General features: G+C 31.2%; 5 protein-coding genes across 5 annotated transcripts; 2 read left to right on the top strand and 3 right to left on the bottom strand.

Annotated features, from left to right (window-relative positions):
• Positions 1-1021: 1021 nt before the first annotated feature.
• On the top strand, positions 1022-1543 carry LOC149406410 (uncharacterized). Its single transcript, XM_089604733.1, has one exon. The coding sequence runs from the start codon at positions 1261-1263 to the stop codon at positions 1471-1473; it is 213 nt and encodes a 70-aa protein (XP_089460859.1). The 5' UTR covers positions 1022-1260; the 3' UTR covers positions 1474-1543.
• Positions 1544-1694: 151 nt separating this feature from the next.
• On the bottom strand, positions 1695-2328 carry LOC149406409 (DUF3339-domain containing protein). The gene is made up of 2 exons (XM_089604896.1): positions 2240-2328; positions 1695-2099 (listed from the first exon to the last, which is right to left on the bottom strand). The coding sequence occupies exon 2, from the start codon at positions 2082-2084 to the stop codon at positions 1878-1880; it is 207 nt and encodes a 68-aa protein (XP_089461022.1). The 5' UTR covers positions 2085-2099; positions 2240-2328; the 3' UTR covers positions 1695-1877.
• Positions 2329-3909: 1581 nt separating this feature from the next.
• LOC149406408 (uncharacterized) lies at positions 3910-4509 on the top strand. Its single transcript, XM_089604834.1, has one exon. The coding sequence runs from the start codon at positions 4132-4134 to the stop codon at positions 4339-4341; it is 210 nt and encodes a 69-aa protein (XP_089460960.1). The 5' UTR covers positions 3910-4131; the 3' UTR covers positions 4342-4509.
• A 743-nt stretch (positions 4510-5252) lies between these two features.
• LOC149406407 (uncharacterized) lies at positions 5253-5788 on the bottom strand. The gene has a single exon (XM_089604628.1). The coding sequence runs from the start codon at positions 5503-5505 to the stop codon at positions 5290-5292; it is 216 nt and encodes a 71-aa protein (XP_089460754.1). The 5' UTR covers positions 5506-5788; the 3' UTR covers positions 5253-5289.
• Positions 5789-9836: 4048 nt separating this feature from the next.
• Positions 9837-10670, bottom strand: LOC149406406 (uncharacterized). The gene has a single exon (XM_089627282.1). It carries the CDS (start codon positions 10534-10536, stop codon positions 10171-10173), a length of 366 nt encoding a protein of 121 aa, XP_089483408.1. The 5' UTR covers positions 10537-10670; the 3' UTR covers positions 9837-10170.
• Positions 10671-18234: the final 7564 nt, after the last annotated feature.

The following is an 18234-nucleotide window of genomic DNA, read 5'->3' as shown; positions in this document are numbered from 1 at the left end:
AAAAACATATATGCTATTATTTTTGTCAAAAGTATCAAGATTGCTATTAGTTAAGTCCAATTCCCTAAACCGTTGCACTCTGAGTTTAGAGTAAGCCCATAAACTCCAATTATGATCTACGTAAATAAATGGGATTAGAGAAGTAGACCAAATTATCGGCCATAAATATAAAAAGTTTTAAGTATAAGATTGATATCTTAAAATAACTATTTTGATTAAATTCATAAAACAAAATCCTTGGTAGTTTTTTCAACTTAGAATCCGATAACGAACTCGACCGAGTTTTAAAGAAATTTGTTCGTTACTTGACAAATCGTAAGAAAATACCAATGACAAAAGAAGCATGAAACTGAGGTAACAAGAAAAGCAGCTGAAGTCCACGCCATGTCAACACTAGAATGTCAGTGAAGCTATTTTGAGATATATTGTGTATAAAAATGACATTATTTGTCCCATGTTTAGAGAATGGCATCACTACACGGTCTTTATAAATATGCAACCACATCACAACACGGTATTTCACTTTTTTCAATCGAATGGAACGTTGTATATGCTCTATATAATGGTCATTATTTTCGTGTAGGTCCTCAAAATAGAGACAACACTAATACAAGGACTTGCTCGTAAATAGAGTCGCTGTGATACACATTTCCTCGCTTCCCAATTTGATGCCCGGATCCGATCTCGCCATAGATCTAATATGAGTTCTGAATTCATAGCATTAGAATCGTAAATCTACATTTTTAAGACATATTGGAGGTCTACATTTTTAAAAGTATATTGGAGGTCATAATTTATGAATAACCTCATGAGTTATCTCGGGTAATTTCCACTACTCTTGTTATAGGCCTGATTGAACCTCTCTGTGGGCCTGACTATGCTTAGCCCTAAACTTCTTTTGAGCTTGATAAAATATAAAGCCTGGCCCGGCGGTGGTTTTGATTTATTTATTTATTTTTTGTTTAAAAGTCACATATATATGTAATAAATAAATAAATATGAAAAAAGAAAAATAAGGAAGGTTCGTTGCTGAATATAATGCAAAAATGAGCTGTAAAAAGTGAATCGGAATTGCTTGATTCCGCAACCTTGACACGCTAACAAGCTCTTTGTCTCTTTCCCCAAACTAAAGTAACCCCATTCACCTTCTTCCTTTATAACCAAACCCTAAAAACGTCCCAACCATTTTCTGTTGTGAATCACTGTTACTATTCTTTAGAGAGAGAGAGAGAGATCGGAAGTTGAAAGAAATCGGGAAGGATGTCGGATTGGGGACCGGTGTTCGTGGCGGCGGTGCTGTTCATACTCCTCACGCCGGGATTGCTGATTCAGATTCCGGGGAAGAACAGATTCGTGGAGTTCGGAAACTTCCAGACCAGCGGAGTTTCCATTCTCGTCCATTCCATCATCTACTTCGCTCTCATTTGCATCTTCCTATTAGCTATCGGAGTCCACATGTTTGTCGGCTCGTGATTCTTCATTAGCTACTCTACTCTTTCCATTCCCATTCCATTTTCAATATATATTTATCTCTTTTCATTAATTAGTTTAATTAGTTTCTTCTTCCGATTGTCCTCTGTAAATGTTGTGTTTTGAACCATGGATGAATATCATATACAAAAACGCGTTTACACTATGTTGATCTATCGCAGATCTGATAGATCAGGCAAACTAGAGTGAAGCACAGAGTGTACTTCGACTAATTAATTAATTCTCATATCATAATATATCAAGTTTAAAAGTTACACAGAGATGAGATCATCAGGAAGAAAATGAAAAAATACAGAGACTAACTAATTAATTAATTAATTACTTTTGGCTCTTTTTTTTTTCTTCTTCTTATTCTTCCAATTAAAAGATTTACATAATAATACTGATTAAGCGTAGAGGTGGAGATTAAGAACGACGAGGAAAAGGACGAGCAACAGACCGTAGATGACAGCGTGGACGAACATAGAGGCTGGGCTGGTTCTCCTGTTCATGAATTGCAGTGGCTTTTCTTTTCCGGGCATCTGAAACAGCGTTCCCGGCGTCAGAAAAGCAAACAGCGCCGTCGCTATCAGCGGACCAGCCCAATCGTGCATTTCTCTTCTGCTTCTCTGCTTGATATGATTATGAAATGATGATGATGAAGAAGAAAGAGAGGGAAAAAGAGTTATAATAAAAAATAAAAAGAAGAGAGAGAGAGAGAGAGAGAGAGAGAGAGAGAGAGAGAGAGTTGTGTTGTTTAAGTTGTAACTTGTAACGAAACGTAGTCTTCAACGTCTCTCCTTGAAAGAGGGAATGAGGAATCTATAATGCCATACCATGAAATCCACTTTTTAAAAAAAAAATATATTGATTTGAGAAAAAAATTACATGAAATAGTTAAATGACTCTCGATTCAAATTATAGTTAAATTATTTAAATATTAAAATATGACCTAATTCATATTTCAAGGGCAAGATCGTTGTAGTTGTTTTTTTTTCAACGGTTATAATTCCAACGCCAAATTCTCATGTACCAATATTTGCGTTACATAATTTTTTTTGTTTATCATCGAGATTAGTTTTACATGCGTCTCGTTTTAATTTAGGTTATTTTTATAATTATAAGATAGTTAAACTAAAATTTTAATTGTATGGCTAAATTATATGTATGAGTCTCTTGTTTAATTTGATGCGTTGCTGTTATTATCATTAATTAGGGTAAGCATATCATGTGCCACTGTGTACAAGGGCATTAAGGATATGATATGGATTGCATTGATATTTTGATATGACCTAATAGTTCCCTCTCATTTTTTGATATTTGGTAGTGATCAAAACGCTACATCATTAGGTGTTTGATTGGTATGGGCAAATATATATTTTATAGTCAAAAGAAACATAATGCTTGAAAAGAAGAAAGAAAAAGTTGCTTTTTTTAAAATTACGTTTTGATCTTTTTTTTGTTTTTATTTTATTTTATTTATTTTTTATTCGTTTATTCTCGTTTGGTTCTTGTCATGTTGTGACTCGCTTTCGGACTTTACGTTTATAAATTATTATTATTATTATTATTATTTCCCTATATTATAGTAATAGTAAGTCGGTCTTGAGATTTTTTTTTTTTTAGCTTTTTCTCTGGTTCTTCTTTACATGGCAGTTCTCATTTTTTACTCGGCTTTGACCATTTCTGTTTGCTTTCCTCTCTGTTCTGCAAAGCCGGTCAGCCAGAAAAGGAAAATTGCATAGCAAAGTACTATACTATTCAAAAACTATAAATGTCACTATTCCTAGTAGTTTATAATTATACTTGAAGCAAAAAAAAAAAAAAATGGCCATTGTACATTATTAGTGTCTAAAACAACGAATTTGGGAGTTGAATGATATTTAGTAAATTATTTTATCGTTTTCATCAACTAATTTTTTTTAACTTGAAAGAAGGACCACATTTGATATTTGATACGATGTAAGATTATAAAGCTAATATGTAAGATTATAAAGCTAATTTTGTACGCTTTTCAATATAAGAGAGTGAATCATTATTAGTGTCAAAATTGAATAGAGAAATACGTAATTAATCCTTAAATATCGTATTTTGTTTAATCTAAAAGTTATTGCTTTATCGTGTTTTAATTCCCAAATATCTGTTTGCATTAAGAGAAAAAAAAAATATAATTGAGTCAAATTTTTCTTTAATTTTTTTTAAAAAAAAATCGGTTACTCGAAATGTGATATTAATAATATTAGTTAATGACTATTTTGCAATATCAACTGAACGTTAGATATTTTACATATCACTGTTTTAAAAATACAACATATAAACATTTTTTTTTTAATTAATTGAGTTAGATATCTAATTTTTTTTAATTAATTGACACATTTGTTTAAGTTTTTTGTATTTTTGCTTAAAATACAACCTATTATATATTCATGGCATAGAACAAAACAGTAAAGATATTATTGTGGCATCAGATTCTAGGCTTCTTTTCTTTTTGCCACATAGAACCCTCCGTGGCATTCATTTCACAAAGCGTATGGGTTTGGCTGGATCGAGTGCTTTTGGGCAGAGAAGATAGATAGATCAAGGAAAAACAGAGTCAAACAAAAGTTCTTCCTTCCGAGAGCGAGTATATATATATACACATATATACATACATATATAGATATGGCTGACTGGGGAGGCGTGGTGGTCGGAGTAGTCCTGTTCGTGCTGTTACAGCCGGGGCTTCTGTTTCAGCTGCCGGGACACAGCCGTCCGATGGAGTTCGGAAGCTTGAAGACCAACGGAAAATCGATCGCCGTCCACACTCTAATCTTCTTCGTCCTCTACTGCATCTTCATCCTAGTCGTCCACGTCCACATCTACACTGGCTGATCCAACGGTTCGAAATAATATCATTTCACTGTTACTATTACTCCTTTTTTTTTCTCCTCTCCGCCCTTCAATATGTCTCACTCTCAGTTATTATTATTACTACTTTTTCATTTATGGTGTTTGTAATTCCTTGCCAACTTAATTAATTAATCACTGCGTTTGATATTACTTCCTGGATCTACGTTTTTTTTTTTCAAGTTTTTTTTTTTTTTTTTTTTGTGTTATATATGTATGACTCGTGGTTTGGCCTGGCCGGAATGTGGACTACATTTATAAATTGATAACGCAGTTATTAGGGCCTCAATTAATTGATGGGTCCACTTTGGAAGCACATACCGTTCGGTCAGTCGGTAAATATGTTATTCAATGAATTCGGTCCTTAAATTAATGTCCCAGCCATGAAAGACTCGACTGGTTTTAAGCGAAAAAATAACATTAAATATTTATTTTTATTTATAACACATCAATTGATTCAAGTGCTTGGAATTTTTCAATTTAAATATCGTACGAAGTATTCATTTCTAGAAGACCGTGTCGTTTTGTTTTCTTTATCTTCGATACATCGCACGTGGTTTCGCTTCGGGTTTAGGAATCGTATTTACCAAGACCCAGTGTGCTATTTATGATCTATCTAACGTAGTAACGTACGGACTTCGATTTGTTCAAAATCAACTCACGAGTTTCGTTTGTTTTATGACCTAATTTAAAGACATATTTATGGCACAAATAAGTGATACCATTACAAACCTTCTTCAAGTGATCATTCGATATAGTAAATAAAAAAATCCGTGTTAATATGACCTATTTGACTTGGAATAATACAGTTTGTTTTGAACGAAAATAAGAAGAGTCATTACAAAACCCAAAAAAAAAAATATTGAAAAAAAAAACACAATCAAAAGAGAAGAGAGGAAGTTGGTGGTGTAACGTGGATTAATTAGGTAAATATTAGTTGACATGTATGTGAATACCGATAGCGACGACAAGGATGGTGAAAATACAAAAGTAAATGACGGCGTGGATGAGAATGGCGATTCCACTGGTGTTCATGTTTCCGAACTCCATAACTCTCGTCCTCGCCGGAACTTGGAACAGAAGCCCCGGCGATAATAGTATGAAAAGCACCACCGCCACCACCACCGGTCCCCAATCGGCGCCGCTCATCTTTCCAGCGATCGCTTGGTATGTATTAATTATATTGTTTAGTGATGCTGAGATATGTAATGTTGATTTGCATGTGCTTTGATAACATATTTTTTTGGGGGATATATAAAAGGGTTTGTGTGTGTGTGTGTGTGTGTGTCGATTTTTTCTTTCTTAACGAAGAAGTAGATGGGTATTGGGATATGCTAAACTTGGTGAGAAAGAAGGCAAATGGTTTAAAAGAATGGAAAGGTATGTTGTGTGTTTGTGGACTTGCTTTTGTGTGACATTTAATTGATCAAAACAATATTAGTATTACTCTTCTTTTTAGCTTCCTTCTACAATTCTATTAATTGTTATACATATACTTTTTTTTTTTTCTTTCTGCCTTTACAGATTACTATTGGGGGTTGGAGGAGAAAATTGCTTTTTGAAAGTTGAAACACAAAAAAAACTTGAATGCTAAATGAAGTGTAAAGTATGTTTTTTTTTTTAATTAATAATTCATCTCGAAGCGAATGATATAGAAAATTAGAAATTAGTAATGTGAAGCATAAAAACATGACTTGGTGTAGAGTTGATCCGAAGAAGTCTTTCAGGGAGGGTTTTAGACAGCACGAGAGTATATAAGATTAATTTGATGCGTGGAGTTTCGAGGAAGAAGCGAATCTATATTGTGACACCTTGAAAACAATGACAAATCTTAACACACGCGTACGCGTGAAGTCAAGTGATGATACATGTGCGCATAAATCATGTATTTTGTATTGATAAAAAAAATGATGTATTTTTTAGAGATGAGTTTATCTTATTCTTTATAATTTAGGGAAAATAACACATTTATACCCTGTGTTTTAGTGAAATGTTGAGTTTAACCCTCGATTTTCAAAAATGTCGAGTTCATACCCTCTGTTTAACTAAAATGACGAAATTATACCCTCTGTTTAACTAAAATGACGAAATTATACCCTGAAATGAATAACAGCGTCACAAATATCCCTTTCATTGATATTAACTCTTATATAAGAAAAACCAAATCAAATCTAAATCAGTGCCCTAACTTCCAAATTCTCAATTTTGAAATAAAAATAGCCTTAAATTGAAATTAAATAATAAAACTCATACCTCCTAAGAAATGACTTCATTCCGTGTTCGAATTGTAACTCTAAATCCTGGATACTCTGTTCGAATATGCGATTTTTATGACTATCAACTATCGATGTTTATCCCTTTGCCTTTTTCTATGTTCTTCACGATTAAGAGACTGTTGTTTATTTTTTAGTTTTTAAATAAATTACATATATGGCGCGAATGAATAAAGATAATTGGTGTTTATATATAAATATTATAGTCAACGTCAATGAAAAGTCAATAAAAAGAATATTCGTGACACTGCTGTCTATTTCAGGGTATAATTTCGTCATTTTAGTTAAACATATGGTATAATTTTGTCATTTTAGTTAAACAGAGGGTATAAACTCGACATTTTTGAAAACCGAGGGTTAAACTCGACATTTCACTAAAACACAGGGTATAAATGTGTTATTTTCCCTATAATTTATTATTGAAAGTTAGAAATTCCATTTTGAAAATAGAGAACTAAAAAGAGTTTATAAAAGTCCTGAATCTCATTGTTAATTAGTTTTGAGATAGAATATCGTGATACTTTTACATGGTATTATAATTCATTAAGTCCAATCAAATGAGTATCCGGTCTAAATTGTTAGGATTACGTCCAAAATGAGTAAACGCTAAAAGCCGACATCTTGCGGGGATATGTTAAAAATCTCACATTGAAAAAATATGAAAAATAACAAGAGTTCATAAAAGTCATGAGTTACTTATATCGTTGCTAATTAGTTTTGAGATGGAATACCCCATGATACTTTAATATACTGCTTATGAAAGTTTGCTCATGAGAATTTTTTTTTAACCATCCGGAAAAGACGAAAATAACATATTGAAAGTACCGCAACCTACGGCCGGTCACGTTCCGACGCTCGTATAGTGCAGTCACATTGGTCAGCCTGGCAACGAATATGAGAGTATGATCGAGTACAACTATACTACTTGTTATTGTACACGAGTATTTTGAAATCGACGAAGTAGTTAATACACAAATAGGAAATCATTATATGTGGTACTCGTTTACTCGGTTTACAAAACCGCGTACTGAATTAGAGGGCTAAGTACATGTTTAAAATCATAATACTAAAGTGAATTGAAATTAAAATTCAAATACATTAAACTTTGATTTATGTATTTAGAAGTTTCAAACCTCGATTAGAGAATTCATTTTAAAATTCTTATGCATTCAATTGGTACATACCCAACCCTATTTGTATGTACCACCAATTATACTCGTTTAGATCGGAAATAACTCTTTATCTTATAATTCGAGTGACATGAGAAACACGAGAAAAATGCATGATTTTTTTGATTTTTTGCATGTACCCATATATATATATATATATATATTGCATATACTTATGTTGCGGGGCACATATTCCTTCATATTTTTAGTGTCTATGTATAAACTGGTATGTTATTTCGAAGAACAAAAAAAGTAATCTTCATTGCATGTTAACATGCTGTTGGTATCTCCCGAGAATTGGAGTGGCAAAGAAGATATGGTTGTAGTTGGGAATCTAGTTAAATGCTTACAAAAATTGGCGAACTCTAGTGGTTCAAAACATAAGGAAATGTTGAACTCTTTAGAAGATGACCTAAGTGTAATAATCAAACTTTGACTTGGCCAGAAAAATCAGCAAATTAAGCCGAGAGATTCTTTATTTATGAGACATCAATCTGAGATAAAAACGATTTATGACTGCTGTTGATCAATGGACAATCCAAATCCCGTTTTTTTTTTTTTTTTTTTTTTTTTTTTGGTTTGGTCACCGTACGTGTCACTTTTATCAACAGATAAATCCCTAAATTATTTGCACAAATCATAATATAAAAAATAAGATCATGAGGTTTTTGTCGTTTTCTTACTTCAGTAGCTATAAACGACAAAGTAGATGTTAAATTCCAATCGTTTATGTGTTCTGTCATTCGCCTAGGGAAACGACGCCTATGTGATTTAGCCAATTTCCTTATCAAGAATAATTACTGAAAGAAATATAATGAAATAAATGATTCAAAGTGGGACACAATACAAATATAATATGAGCATCATCAATTACATATTGCAGCTGGCAAAGAAGATGAGAGCTGTCAAGTTTCCACTTTAATATTTTATTTTCTTGATGGCCCTTCTTCACCACTCTAACGCATGCTAATTGGATAACGTCAATTTAATAAGCTTTAACTTTTTCTTCAACCCAAAAAAAAAAAAAAAAAAAAAGCTTTAAATTTAACAACCTTGAATCTCTCTCCATTTACCGTTTTCCATATAGCAAAATTAATTCCTGCATTGTGGCGATATTGTTTGTATATTCGGTCTACTAAATTAAAGCTCATTTCTTCTACTAGAGATCTCTCTAGTCTCTACTATTACTTTATTGTATTTTTTTAAGCTCTTTTTAAGCACGCCCTTCATTAAAATAAATTATTATATTTTTCAATGGCCAATGATATGGTATAAAGTTTTTTTTTTTTTTTAATTTACTTTTTCAAGCACCTGAATGAGACGGACCAATATAAAGTTTATATGATATGATACACACTTTTTAGAAGAATCATCTTGGCCTTTACTTTAAATTATTCCATGCCTCACTCTCTCAGTCTCTCTCACTGCTATTAAAAATTTAAGTGTTCGCGGCTACGTAGTTCAATAGAACTTAATTTTTTACAAAATAATCATAATTTATCAACTATAAGCAAATTCGTCCAAGTAAAATTAATTTAGGCTAGATTAAATTTAATCTCAACGAACTATAAAGACAGAATTTAAATTTTATGAAGGTTGAATTAAAATTAATCGAGGCAGGATTAAATTTAATGAAAACCTATACTCTCAATTGACTATTTTGCTATACCTAATGAAACTATGACTATTTTGCAAAAGTCATAGTTTGAATTGGCTATTTCATACCATTTTTCCTAAATTTAAATGGCCAAGGGAATTAAAAGAATACACGTTCGCAATTCTGTATTTTAGGAGAAATCTAATAATAAGTTTAATCCATAAGTTAATTAGGAATTATAGGAATATCCACAAGCTAATAAGTGTAAGATCATGTTATATAAGTACGCGTGAACATACAAGTAGACCTTTTATGCGTGACTTATAGTTAGGACTAATTTGCTAATAAATTTATGTTCTGAAACCATACATAGTATATATATATTAATTAGTATTATTTGGTTAACATACCAACAACATGTTATATAAGTACGCGCGAACATACAAGTAGACCTTTATGCGTGAGATATCATCAGTAAGCCACTGAAAACATAGAAGACCAAAAAATGGAAGCAATTTTTTTTTTTTTGCGTATCTAGGTATTTTCTAACAAATTTTTCTTAGTACATCCATACAAGAAAAAAAAAAAATACCATGGATATTCCATTCTTTTTCACCCCCTGACTATGAATTTTGGTTTTAAAATTTTTATTTTTCTTAACAAACTGCCAAATTCAAACAGGAGCTTAATATTCAAAAGTTGCATGGATTAAAAAAAAAAAAAAAAAAAAAACACATGCACGTAACGATATATATGCATGGATATATGGTTAAAATTAAGTACGGATATCTTGACACTTGATACCCTCGAGCTTGAACCGCTCTTGCACGGACGAAATATACGTGGCGGCCTTGGAATCGACGGCCTCGTCCCCGGCCACGCCGTAGTGGCTCTCGAACTGCTCCGGCAGAAGGAACGAGACTTTGTTTGCCTTGGGCGGCTGAGAAACGACGTAGTCTTGGTGCACCAGAATCCCTAGCGCCGACGGAGACGACAAAGAATGGTGGCTCGGCTTCATCATCTTGTTGTTTCCGGTCACGTAATGCGCCGCCGCCGTCGCCGGCGAAGGCTTCCCCGCCCGGTAGAACGGCATCAACTTTCCCTTCATGAACCCTCTTCTCTTGTTCCGGTTCGTCTCCATATTATATATTGAATATATATTTATATCTTCAGAGAGAGGTTTAAATAGTAGCTAGTAGTTTTCTTGTTTAGTATACTTTGAGTGAGCCATTGCTTTGTGGGGGTCTCTATGTGTATATATATACACACACACACACAAGTCGTTTGTGTACTTGAGAGATATATTTGATTGTGTTGATTGGTTATGGAATAGGATGAGGATAGACATCAAGTTTTATTCATATGCGGATATATAATATAGATTGTGGTCCCATATCTAAATATATGTCTCTTTAGAGTAGCCAAGTAGGAGTGCTACTAGCTAGTGTTCTATATATATATATATATATTCCCAACATTAAAGTTGGAACGCTTTTTTTAAGATATGGAGAACCTATGCTCGAAGTAAATAGCTCAATTAGTAGTAATTTTGATAATTTGAACAAAAATAATAATAATTATGTTTTCGAACACTTTTATTAGTAACTGTAAACTTATATATCTACAATGGTTGTTAATTGTAGACTTATAAGTCTACAGTTTATGATAACTGTATACTTTTATGTCTATAGTTATTAGTAAAAGTTTCCAAAAATATAGTTATTACTATTTTGGTTCAAATTATCAAAATTACTAATAGTGTTTGAGATCATTTCCCATACTTGAATTAATTGATATAAAATCTTACGGACTCTTCTGAGAAAAAAAAAAAAATGGGCTCATAGTGACAATTCTACGAACATCTCATTTTAATATGGTAATTCCTATAATAGCTCACATTTTATTTTATTTCAGACAACTTTTACCGATATTATAAATTTAACGGTAAGCATGAGAGAGAGAGAGAGAGAGAGAGAGAGAGAGAGAGAGAGAGAGAGAGAGAGAGAGAGAGATTAATTTAAAGTTCTTAATTATTGAAGCATAATATATATGCTGTTGCAAGTGCACAATCAAGATATTTAATAATATGAGCTCTCTACTCTATACAGGAATTCTTAAATATCTAAGTCTAACCGTTATATATTCTATATACTATAAGTTAGAATATTACCAGCTATCTAGAGAGCACTAATCAGTGAAAAGTACAATATTCCTATTTACTTTCTTCTTGACTGTGTGGCCTATTTTCAAATCTCAAGACTTTAACGACACAAGAATAAGAACCACTTTATACTATTAGGATAAGAATCAATATGTGAATCGAAAAAATATAAATTAGAGTTAAAAAAAAAATATCATATCCACTTTATATATATAACATTTTTACCTACTTAAGTGAACCGATTTTCAATTTGTCCCGTGTTAAAAAAATTCTACAGCGGAAGACAAAACCGTTATGAAAAATTTTCTCAAATTTGTTTTTATGTTGAACCAAAGACGCTTTGGGTTCACAAGGCATACAATAATTTTGCAATTCGAATGCAAAAATAACTTTATGATATCCAATCGGAAAATATGCAATAAAATCGAAGAAAAGATAAACAACAAGAATATTATATCTTCCTAATTAATTCGCATTGTGAAATTATTTTTCTGCCACAAAAAATTAGGGAAAATGAACCAACAAATAATTATGCCGCGCAAAGCAAAATGTCTCGCTGGTGTATATTTTTGCGTCAATGTTCCCGCCAAGCCTTTGAGCACCAAATAGTCTCGCAAACGTTACTGCCAAGCCTTGCTTTGCATCACAGAAATTAGAATATTGATGACATATATTTCTGCCGCGCTCTTTCGGCAGAAAATATTTGAATGATTTTATGTGATTTTTTTTTATCTACCCCCACAATTGATGTTTGATGATAAAATTACTACACTACTCCTAAACATAACTCGAGTGGTATTTTTTCATGACCATTTTCATGAAAATTAGAAAACAGTAACCGTAATTTGGTCCAGAGTTTTACTGCTAAAACTAATTAGTGTGTTAACATAGGCGATATATATATATATATATATATATATATATATATATGTATATATATGCACCATCAAGAAAACAAAGTTGAAAAATCCAAAAGGATATATATGAAATGTTTTGGAGTACATTATATGACGAATATTTAATCCACCTATACATATCATGAGCTCACGACATGATACAATCTTCTCTACCCACATATGCACATATTTAACAAATCACATCATGTATTTTCAACTTCCTTAACACGGAATTTGATCAAGAAAATAAGTCTAATTCGAGTGGATAGATATGGTGTCGTTTTCCTATACCTCCATATTGCCATCGAATCATACTTCTTCTTCTTCTTCTTTTTCTTTTTCTTCTTCTTCTTCTTCTTCTTCTTCTTCTTCTTCTTTTTTTTTTTTAAATTATACTTCTTCTTGAATACGAAGTGGAGCTACGTACCTGGGATGAAGCCCGCCAGCCCAATCGAGTCTGTTTTTCAATACATATTTTTTTTAAAAATATTTCCACTTTAACCTTATTCAATTTTTATTGTTAATTTATTTTATCAAAATATTTCATATATTTTAACTTAACCTAGTCTTCTAATATATGGATACCCCCTTTGCGAGAGACCTATTCACGTAAATAAAAATTACCGTTCATGTAATAAACTGTGTCATAATATCCATAAAGTGTATAAATACAAGTATTTAAAAATAAAATGCAATATATTGAAATGGAAAGGGAATGGTATTATCACTTTTGTGTGATGGAGCGAGGTACGGTTACGGATGGTATTTACTTTCGTGTAAATACTACAGTGACGATGCAAGTTGGGATGGTTTGCTTTACTCAGACATATATGTTGAAAAGTATTTATATACAGTGACCACAAATTTTGAAGAAGTATTTTTCGGATAAGATATTCTACCTGATTGCCAAGTCCAATTCCCAACTAAGTGGATGCTTAGTGGATTCTTTCTATACTCTTTTATTTTAATTTTTTTTTTCTTCTTCTCCTTTTTTTTTTTTTTTTTTTTTTTTGAAACGTCTTCTCCTTTTTATTTGTTTTGTGCGAATTTCAAAAGAGTATATTCTGATAGCTGTACTGATTGTAAATTATAAAATCTTTAATAAAAAAATTAGAAAAATAGTCAATTTAAACGTTTGATATTGCTTAATAGCCAATGTTTGGTAACTATTAGGTAAATAGCCATAAATGATGACGTGACTTAATATGACATTGGATATTTACTTAATTTTTACATTTGTAAATATATAAAATTAGCTATTTACCTAATATTTACCAAACTTTGACTATTTAGCAATTCCCAACGTACGTTTAAATTGACTATTTTGCTAAATTACTCAATCTTTAATTGGCATGGTAGGTAAAATAAGATTCAGATCTTGATATTATATCAGTTTTTGAGCTCTTAATTTTGGGCAGGCAAATAACTCAATAATCCATCATCCTTTTAAAAAATTACTTAAGTTTTATTTTATTAAAAAAAATGAAATTTGTACGCCACTATAATTTTTTTTTCGTAGATTTTTTTTTTCAGATTCCTACTTAAAAAAAAGACAAATCCAAAAGTGATTAGTGACAAAAATGTCATTAAACGCACCTAGATCTGTCTTTTTTGTTAAAAAAAATGTTGAATAAATCACTCATTTACTCTTAGTTGTGACAAATTCTCTTAAAAAAATCTCACACCAGCCCGCAGTAAATTAAATATTAATTCATTGCGGGCTGGTGAAATATTTTTTTTATATAAGATAAAGATTGAGCTAAAATTTTAAAATCAGTAAAATAGGTAGTTGCAACAAATTCATGTTAATTTTTTGATATTTTATGTTTAATTTTATTTATAAACCCAACTGTGTATTATGTACAATAAACTGAATATATAATGAATGTCTAGGGATGTTAATGTGTAGGGTTTTAGGATCCTAAAAACTAGACTCTACCCACGAAAAAAATTTAAAATCATGTCATACCCATATCCGTTTATTTTAATGGGTTTGGATAAACTCTATAGAGTTCAGGGTAAACTCATGTGTATTTTTTTACCCATTTAATATATCACTTTTGTGTACCCATATATCACTTTTGTGAAACAAGTAAACATTTAAAAAAATGTACTTAAATTCATAAATCAGGGAAGATACATGAAAATATTAGACTTTCTTATTATATATTACATATTTTTTTTTTAAGAAATTATTATATTATAGGGATAATATATTATAATTCACAATGATACACATATACAATTATAAATACTTTAATAATTTTAAATGGATATGTGTAACGTACTTAAAAATCATACAATATTTGTACTCATAATACATTTATCTTATTTATCACTATATATTCAGGTAAGACATTATCCATAACGGATAGAGTCTCAAGTACGCGGATAAAATTATCATCCATGCAGATAAGCTAAAAAGCTTTGCTTATTGTTATATACAAAGGTTCACTTGCATCATTGCACGAGAATATATAAATATATATATATATATATATATATATATTAATATCAATATATATATATATATATATATATATATATATATATAAACTACAAACGAAATTATAAATGCTTATCTTTAAGAATGATCGGGGCTCAAAAAAGATTAGTTACTTATATATACATCCACGTCAGCACCAGCTAGGAGTAGTCCACAGACTGGCTGGCATGTTAGCTAGTAAGAATTCTGGTCGTTACTATGTATCGGTCATCGGTGAATTACAATAAGGTGACATTAGGAAAATTATAGTCCATGTATAGAAGCTCAATCTAATAATAAGCAACCCAAAAACTAGATAGATACATACAAATACTTACATATTTGTGACGTGTAATATTGTGATAATGGTGACTATGCATTGACACACGTATATATATATATATATATATATATATAGAGAGAGACAGAGAGAGAGAGAGAGAGAGAGAGAGAGACACACACACACAAAAGTGATATATAAAGTGATGTAAAGTGGCGGAGGAGAACAATATAATCTGGACCAAGAGATGAATGTACTTTTTTCTTTGTATCCACAATCTCTATGGACTTGAGGTAATAATTAACACACTAGTTATACTAATTAACTCTAAGAAAAAAGTTACGGTTATTTTTTTTAAAAAAAAGTATTACGTTTGAAACGATTTAAAATACTCACTATCTAAAAATGTTTTTAAAACGCTATTTTTATTTTTGACTCTAGTTAAATTTCTTTACTGTTTAAAATTTAGTCTATAAGAAAATATTGTTTACGGTTTAAAACTCTATTTTTATTTTTTACTCTATGAGTGGTAGCTAGTTTGGTCTAGCGGTAATCTCACACTCACTTCGACGGAGAGGTCATGGGTTCAAGCCCTCATGAGATGCAGAAATGCATGCCCCCTAGGATTTTATTCTAATAAGTATGTAATCTTGGCCAATAGTGCCACCTACTATGTAATCTTGGCCGATAGTGCCACCTACGCTTTGCACTGCTAATATATCATGTAATCTTGGCCGATAGTGGCCCTACTAAAAAAAATACATATATATGACAGTAATATATTATCAAATACATTCTTTTTTAGTCTGCACCAATAGTATTACAAATATGAACTTGGGCAAATATATTAGTAAATTGAGTCTTGAGAAGATTCGTATGTGTGTGGGCAAATCATTTACAAGTATTTAAACATATATATGAATATAATATATGAAAATACAATTTAAATTCTCGTAAAAGCCATTGATGAGATCAAGTCATAATCTCCATTTTCTCAGAATAACTCATAAATCTAATTTCCACATATATGTCATATATATATATATACATATATATAATATAAATATATATGATTATAAATCATTTATTTCCGCTTTATTCTCTGAATATATATAATAAAGTCATATACTACACAATTTATTACTTGATCTGCATATATTCCCAAATTCACTCTACATATTTACTGACTACAAATATGATGCAAGTTGGCAATATTATATATATACGTAAATATATTCCCAAATACAAACAGAATACATATGGACACAATTCTATGCGAAGAGATATAAAATGAGTATTAAATGAGAATACATATTCTGCCAATTAACTCCCAATATATGCAGAATACATACGAGTATTAAATGAGATCAATAATGTCAATCAATTATATGCGCAGAGATATTATATTCCCGATCTTTCCCAACGGTCAGAGATAATTCCGCCAATTAATTACATATAATAAAGTCTAATCAGTTCCCAAATATCGCTATAAATACACAATAACTCGGGAAATATAATACTATCTAATTCCAATATTCGTTGACTCATAAACACGTCGACAATCATAATATATTAAGCCGAATCAAGGCTGTTCATTTCACAGACCAAAGCTCTATATATAAGATCTCATATTCTCACATACAACTTACGAAAATGTTTAAACCTATTTCTACATTACTCAATTATCTACTCTCTAAAATCTCATACTTCATAACGTCTCTACCGTACCAATGACTCCATCACAATCTTCTTTCTTTATTTTATTAATTTTTTATGCATACTGTAATGCTATTTATGGATCTGCTCAATTATATTGCTCTAACTACCACGCTATTTTCAGGTCAATATTTGAATGTAAGTCTATTGAAAGCTTTTATCATCCGCTAAATTCACATTCTGATACATATCTTCTCTTGCCCATCTGGTGGAGGATCTAGATGCACAATAGTCCTCTTTATTAAATTGCACGCCCAAGATTTTTTTTCCAACTATTTTCAATTTACAGCAAATTTTTTAGGCACTCGAATTCTGAAATCATTCACTTTATTTATTTAATGACAGACTATCGACGCAAAAAATTTGGTACTTGTATATATTTATTTAGTTTCCAGGAGGACATCCTGACCTGGACCGGACTTATACAAAAAGTTTATTGCTCACATGTCTTTGCTTCTTCTCTTTTGCCTAACTCACTCACAGTTCTATAAAAAAAAAAAAAAAAAAAAAAAAAAAAAAAAAAAAAAAAATTACGCAGGTCTGTTTAATTTTTTTTATATCTATTAATGAAGTTATTGTTATACATAGGGTATTTAGTTTTCCTTTCAGATAACTATCTTAGTTGCAAAAGTATGCATGATCTTAAAACAGAATGACTAACTATATTAACTATGTCGTCATTGATATAATTCTTTCTTATCATTTTATTTAACTTGCTCATTCACCTATTAGTTGCATGAATAACAACATGCGGAACAGCTGTCATTTTCCTGAAACTCCAACCCACTAATTTGGATTCTCATCACTTGCATGAACCACAGCACTTAACACACATGTCTTGTTTTAGTAAATTCACCCCACTAACTATGAATTACGTACGTCTTAGCTATAAAAAGAGATCTATTATCTCCCTTACTTGCTAAGCAACTACAACGTTTTACAAAAATAACTTACATTCACAAATGTCTTCATCTTCGAGGTAGCTTACCTATTCATTCATGCAAGTATATAAACAAACACGCATGCATGCTTCGAAAATATTATTTTTATCGTCTTTTTTGTATGCAGTTCATCATCAACAAAAGCCACTGATGAAGTTCCACCCCCCGAAACAAAGCTCATAACAGATCTGAAGCCAAGAGAGCGGAATTGGACGTGTAAGTTCATTGTGGCAGAGAAACAAAGCCCTAAAACAGGGAATGCTCCTGCAAAAACACACCAAAATATGGTGCTTCTTGATTCCAAGGTATTACTACATGTTGATAATATAAACTAATTATTGCATAAAAAAATTTCAAGTT

This window comes from Urtica dioica, chromosome 1 (assembly GCF_054948205.1).
Source record: "Urtica dioica subsp. dioica isolate 48M chromosome 1, U.dioica_male_clone48M_v1_H2, whole genome shotgun sequence".
Taxonomy (NCBI): Eukaryota; Viridiplantae; Streptophyta; class Magnoliopsida; order Rosales; family Urticaceae; genus Urtica; species Urtica dioica.
This window is presented reverse-complemented; position numbering and strand designations above follow the sequence as displayed.

What these genes read in the sequence shown, in the direction of transcription:
- LOC149406410 (XM_089604733.1), top strand. Translation starts at nt 1,261, where the DNA reads ATGTCGGATTGGGGACCGGTGTTCGTGGCGGCGGTGCTGTTCATACTC.
- LOC149406409 (XM_089604896.1), bottom strand. Translation starts at nt 2,084, where the DNA reads ATGCACGATTGGGCTGGTCCGCTGATAGCGACGGCGCTGTTTGCTTTT.
- LOC149406408 (XM_089604834.1), top strand. Translation starts at nt 4,132, where the DNA reads ATGGCTGACTGGGGAGGCGTGGTGGTCGGAGTAGTCCTGTTCGTGCTG.
- LOC149406407 (XM_089604628.1), bottom strand. Translation starts at nt 5,505, where the DNA reads ATGAGCGGCGCCGATTGGGGACCGGTGGTGGTGGCGGTGGTGCTTTTC.
- LOC149406406 (XM_089627282.1), bottom strand. Translation starts at nt 10,536, where the DNA reads ATGGAGACGAACCGGAACAAGAGAAGAGGGTTCATGAAGGGAAAGTTG.